At 45.8% G+C, this 6000-nt stretch overlaps 1 protein-coding gene across 6 annotated transcripts in view; it reads left to right on the forward strand.

The window, feature by feature from the left end:
- The window catches only part of LOC147149403 (CUGBP Elav-like family member 2), a 37041-nt gene extending 31390 nt beyond the window's left edge, over positions 1-5651 (forward strand). For 4 of the 6 annotated variants that reach the window (XM_086029226.1, XM_086029231.1, XM_086029228.1 and 1 more), the window contains 5 exons: positions 828-956; positions 2388-2564; positions 2641-2820; positions 3488-3694; positions 5506-5651. In XM_086029226.1, the coding sequence (XP_085885352.1) occupies positions 828-956; positions 2388-2564; positions 2641-2820; positions 3488-3615 (614 nt within the window). In that variant the 3' untranslated portion in view covers positions 3616-3694; positions 5506-5651. The remainder of the gene's footprint in view (positions 1-827; positions 957-2387; positions 2565-2640; positions 2821-3487; positions 3695-5505) is intronic. The other 2 variants (XM_086029229.1, XM_086029230.1) reach the window with 2 other exon arrangements.
- Positions 5652-6000: the final 349 nt, after the last annotated feature.

The following is a 6000-nucleotide window of genomic DNA, read 5'->3' on the forward strand; positions in this document are numbered from 1 at the left end:
CCTCACTTTCTCAGTTCTCCTGATCAGAGGCAAAGCGTACTTGCTTTAAAAGTTAAAAAAAAAAAAAAAAAAAGCTCCATACAGCTAACACAACACACCTCAAAAAATGCAATGTTACCAGAAAAAGAAACTATCCAAATGATTTTGCATGTAGAAATTAGGTAGGAATTGGCCTTGTTTTAATTGCTGAATCATTTTGGGGTTTTTTTGTTTTGTTTTTTTCAAGAATATGTTCTATGCGGGCCCACTAGTTGAAACAAAGCATTCTGATCAATATTGCTTTTGTGGAATAAGAGTTATTCATCGCCATCTCTGGGGGCAGCCATTTTGTCACTGAAAATGACATCACAACTGCTCAGGGCTCAGGTAACGACCAATCGCGGCTGACCCTTTTTCTGAAGCTGAGCCGTGATTGGTCGTTACCTTAGAACATATTCTTGAAACAAATGTTTGGGTTGACTGCCCCTTTAGCCCGCTTTTGGTTTTTGTTTTTGAAAATGTTCCAATTCATTGAAATTCGCCCGTAGTTGCACATTCCGCACTGGGCTCTCATATTGTGCCCGTGTTCCTAATCAAGTGTCCAGTGGCTGTAAAAGTAGGCTACGGACTAGCGAGCGCTGGAATTGGCCCTTAAAATGAATTGTATTCAAATCTGCATACAATTTCATGGGCACTCGCTAAGGCTGCGTAAATATATCCAGTACGCGGTGGACGTCGAGTGCTCTCGCTCAGCTTGCCCCATGTTGCACGTATGCATGTTTTTATTGGATTTGGCAAGCCCTCGCCCGCATTGAAGCCATATGTCCTGTTTTTCCCCCCCTCACCAGCCGGCTCAACGGCGGGTTCCAGCGCCAGTGCCGCCATGAACACGTTGGCATCTCTGGGCACCCTGCAGGGTCTCACTGGGGCTTCCGTTGGCCTCAACAGTCTCAACGCTCTCACCAGCGGCGTCGGCGGTAAGGATGTCTGAGGAATCAGCGAGTTTTACCCCCGCCACAAAAACAAATTTGTTAAATCACTGCTCCGCTAAGAAGATGGACCGATCAAACTTGTTTATTTACTGTACTCTGGGTGACTGGCACCGGCGTGGCCCACCAAAGCCAAAATTCGCCTGTAATTGACGCTTAGTAACTTACTCAGTACCAGACATTTTCAGACCCTTTTTTTGAAAAATGTATACATAAAGTCCTGGGATTGAATGGCTGGACCGTGACAATACATCAAATGTCTTTGGGATTGAATGAGTTCAAATGCGTTAGGAACAAATAATTCAACCCTAAAAATTCTCCCCAAAACACCAATAAACATTCAACAAATGGAAAATGGGGGAAACTCCCCCAAAACGATAAAAAAAACTACTGGAAAAAAAATGGGCTTTGTCTGCTGAGAAAGCTTGGTCGATTAACGATGGCAGCACAGAACCTCCCTGGAGCGGACGAGATGGTTTGCTGTAATGTCTTAGTTTGCCGAGCCGGTCATTGACCTCATTGATCCAAATTAAGACCCATTTAAGATCAAATGCAAAATATCTGCCGATCAAATGTGAGTGAAGTCTAAACTTAAAGTAATGATTTAAGTCCTGTGCCAAAATGAAAAAGTATATCCTCTGAAATGTACTTAAAGGGAAGTCAACCCCAACATATTTTCAAGAATCTGTTCTCTGCAAGCCCACGAGTTGAAACAAGGCATTCGGATGAATAGTGCGTTTGTGGAATCCGAGTTAATCCGGCCGTTTTTCGCCACCTATTTTGTTGCTCAGGTAACGACCAATCACGGCTGAGCTGTTCTCTGAAGCTGAGCCGTGATTGGCCGTGACCTGAGCCCTGAGCAGGGTGTTTGGGTTGATTTCCCCTTTAACTATAAAAAATGATATATGAAGTTATATACACACAATTTGTTTTGAAAAGCTTTTTTTGTTTGTTTGTTTTTGCATTGGCTCAATCCACCTTTACGCTATCAATGTTCCCGCACATTGAAAACGGACCGACAAAAGAATCACAATTAACAAATGATAAGAAAAAGGGAGGAAAGGAACCTTACTGGTATGGTTTTTTTTTTTTCAGGTTAGATGGAGTGCTTTCAAACATGAGAAGCTGGTGCTGTTAGGCCTGTCGCGGCTGTTGTTGTGGCCGTTGTTGTGCCCGTTGTTGTGCCCGTTGTTGTCATTGCCTCTCTGGATTGAATGTTTGCGTCGTGACAAACCCATTTTGACCTAGTAGGAAAGTCCCGATTGTGTAAAAAGTCATCGGACGCTTGTCAAGTACAGCTGCCTGAAAATCCGCCCCAGTCCAGCGTTTTTGTGGGCGCTCGGCTCTCGCTGCCGTCATCCACGCAGTGTACGCGCCGGCTTGATTGCGCCGCCTCGCCTTTTGTTGTCTTTGGTGCAGGGATGGGGGCCCTGAACGGAGGCCTGGGCTCGTCCATGGCCAACGGCTCGGCGGCCACCTCCATGGACGCGCTGACCCAGGCCTACTCGGGGATGCAGCAGTACACGGCGTCGGCCCTGCCCTCGCTCTACCCGCAGCCGCTCCTGCAGCAGAGCATCCCCGGGCACCAGAAGGAAGGTGAGCGCGCCGCCCCCGCCCCCGCCCCCGCCCCGCCCCCGCCGCTTCTTCATGTTGGATTTGACTCTGTCTAAAGTGACATCCTGGCCTTTGTTTTACCAAAATGGAGTAGGGCCAGAGGGCGCCAACCTGTTCATCTACCACCTGCCGCAGGAATTTGGGGACCAGGACCTTCTGCAGATGTTCATGCCCTTTGGGAACGTGGTGTCGGCCAAAGTGTTCATCGACAAACAGACCAATCTGAGCAAGTGCTTTGGTAAGTGCTCCGGCGCCCCCTACTGGCCGCCGGCAGAATTGACAGGATGCTGTTTGGAGCCAAGATGGCCGTTGGAGCTTGCTGGGGGGTGGTGATGATGATGATGATGATGATGATGATGATGATGATCAAGTGCTTCCTGGCTTTTTGGCTGCCAGGATTTGGGAATTTTGTCATAATTATGTCCAAGGTTTGTCATAGCTTTGTCAGTTTTTGTCTGAAATTACACCCCCTCGCTGCCCAGTTTTGTTTTCCAGATACTTGTCATTTTTGGGGGCATTACTGTCCCCCCACGCCGCTGTTGTGTGTCATTTTTCTCATGTGCACCCCCAGCCTTTTTGTCGGCTTGAGTACTTTTTTGGGGCAAATTTTTATCCAAGATATTTCAAATCTTATTCCTACATATTCTTTCATTCAAATTCTTTGGCTGGTAACCTGTGTCGGTCAGAGGACTCCTTCGACCCCGAAGTGGCCCAAGAGGATCAGGGTTGCCCACATAGCCAATTAATGCTAGTGCAATTTCTCCTTCGTCCAGGTCATTTTATTCTCAGGCGGATGAATCGGTGGCAGCTGGGTTGTTGAGAATATGTGCATGTTGGGGATCAAAATTGGCAGAGACCATCCCCAAAAGTGTCTGACCGTCGCGCTCCCCCGTGTGCGTCCTCAGGGTTCGTCAGCTACGACAATCCCGTCTCGGCGCAAGCTGCCATCCAGGCCATGAACGGCTTCCAGATTGGAATGAAGCGGCTGAAGGTTCAGCTGAAGCGTTCCAAGAACGACAGCAAGCCCTACTGATCCTCGCCCCGATCCCCCTCCCCCACCCCCACCCCCTCCCAAACCCCTCCTGCCCAGCTCTAATGCTAGCAATGCTAGGGTAAGTTCGCCCTCCGGCCAGTCGCCACAGCACAGACTCAGTGGGGGCATGGGCGGAGAAAGGAGCCCTGTGGCTTTCCTTAAAAAACAAAAACACGTTTGCAATGATCTTTTCACGTCTACTGTATTTCATTCCTGCTGTTTTATCTTAAATATTTTAATGTATGATTATTTATGACTATCACTGGAGTCAGTGTTGTTGCTGGATTGAACTAGTGTAGAGCGTCGGGTGTTTTAATTTTTTTTTTGGGGTTGATTTTTTATTTTTTTATTTTCTCCCCCATGCCTTTTTTTCATTGACTTCATCTGACGCTTAGACGGGTTGACTAAGGATCACGTGGGTTTCAAGGGCCAAAGCCGAGACCACCGAGTCCTCAGTGTGCTTCTTTACGTACATGAGTCCGTCTCATCACTCGTTCGTAATGTTCCCCTCGTTGTTTCGATCTCTCTCGCTCGCTCGCTCGCTCGCTCTCCTCCCTCCCTCTCTCTGTCTGTCTCTATTATTAACACCCTCCTGCAGTCATTCCATCCATCCGGGCCTGACTCCAGATGGATCTTTTAGGTGCCAAATACATTGCATGTCGGGAGTCCATTTTGTCACTTGAGTCCAGTCCAGTCCAGTCCGTGTATTGTTTTTATGTGTCGGCGGAGGCGGAAGGTGTCGTGGACGTGTGGTGTTTACCGTTGACTGTTTGTTGCTGCCCTCCGTTGGGCTTCCCCCGAAAACATGAAATGTGGCTCTTCCCATAGAAGCCACCAAATGCCTGTCCGTGACTCTTCCAGTCTCTCTGTTACAATCTGTGACACTGAAACACCAACTAGGCATGCAGTTGTACAAAAGATCGGGCTCTAGATTATTCCATCGATTAAACCGAAAAAAAAAATACTTGTATGAAGCTTTTTTTTTTTTGCAAAATCTTTACTTTGCTCATTACCGTTTGTTACCTGGTTGTTACATCGATTCATCCGAGAAAAACTTTGTAGGAATTTTTTTTTGTGCCAAATCTTTATTTTCCTCATTACAGTTTATTAGCTGGTTATTCCATCAATGAATCTGATAAAAATGATTTTGTATCTGTAACACCAAAATCATTATCCTCATTTTCGTATTATTTTTGTTTAATTGGTGGTGTTTAACGCATAAACAAGAAAAGAAGACTTATCACTCGCCGACCTCTGTGAACGTGAGAACTAACAAACTATTACCTTTTCCATAAATTGATGATCAGGGATGAGCGAGTACCCCCATACCAGGTATCGGTTTTAGGCCGATACCGGCCTTATTTCAGTGTATGGGGTACTAAAAAGTGGTATCGAACATCCCCTCTTGACTGTGATTCTGGCACTGCTTTGGTCGGTAACATATTAGAAAATCTGTCTTCTGTTGGATTAAACACCAAAATAATCAGAGAATGTGTCCTGTTGTGAGGCTAAAATCGGAGCGTTTGGACAATGTGGAGTGAAGCGATGGCTGTCAATAATGATCAAAATAGTTGTCGATGAATGTGATCGACGAATTGTTGCACCTCAAATTTCAAGCAGTCCAAATTGTCACGTCAAATTGGCTTCCAGAGTTTCCTTCTGGGCAATGGGCGGCCATTTTGTTTTTGGGGGAACCCGGCTGTGTGTTGATTGTTGTTTTGGGTGGCTCATGGCTAAAACGATTCTTGTGCCGTGGCCCTAACTTTCTCCTCTTTGTCCTCTTTCTCTTTCTCTCTCTTTCTCTTTCTCTCTCTCTCTCTCTCTCTCTCTCTCTCTCTCTCTCTCTCTCTCTGTCTCTTGTGTTTTTATTCCTTTTTGTTTGATTTTTAGAACAAATCTCCATGCCTGTTTGCTCATCATTAGCCTAGCATGTCTTCATGATGTTGAAAGGCAAGGCGCGCTCCCCGCTGGCCTCCTCCTCTTCATCCCCACCACCACCATTGTCTGTGATGTCTCTCTAAGCTCGCCTGACCAATACCTGGCCCCGCCCACTTAGCTCAACCTGACTTGTTTCTGCATGCGTGTTCATCATTTGTGTTTTTTGTATTGAAATGTGACGGGATGGGAGAGAGGTCAAGCAAAATTAATGTGAAAACGTACCTACGTTCAAATTATGATTTGTTTTTTGAATGTTTTAAAAACCTGTGGGATTTCTTATTTTAGCTTTTTTTGTTTTCCTTTTAATACCTCTCTCAGTAGGGTTATATACAGGGATTGGCACGCCAGCTGTGCTATATGGTGCCATTAGCAATATGTTCAAGAAAAGAAAAGGCTTGGAAACCACTCTTTTTTTTTTTTTTTTTTTTTTTCTTCTTCTGTTCATTT

Source organism: Filicampus tigris, chromosome 4, assembly GCF_054856515.1.
Source record: "Filicampus tigris isolate MCC_2025a chromosome 4, RoL_Ftig_1.0, whole genome shotgun sequence".
Taxonomy (NCBI): domain Eukaryota; kingdom Metazoa; phylum Chordata; class Actinopteri; order Syngnathiformes; family Syngnathidae; genus Filicampus; species Filicampus tigris.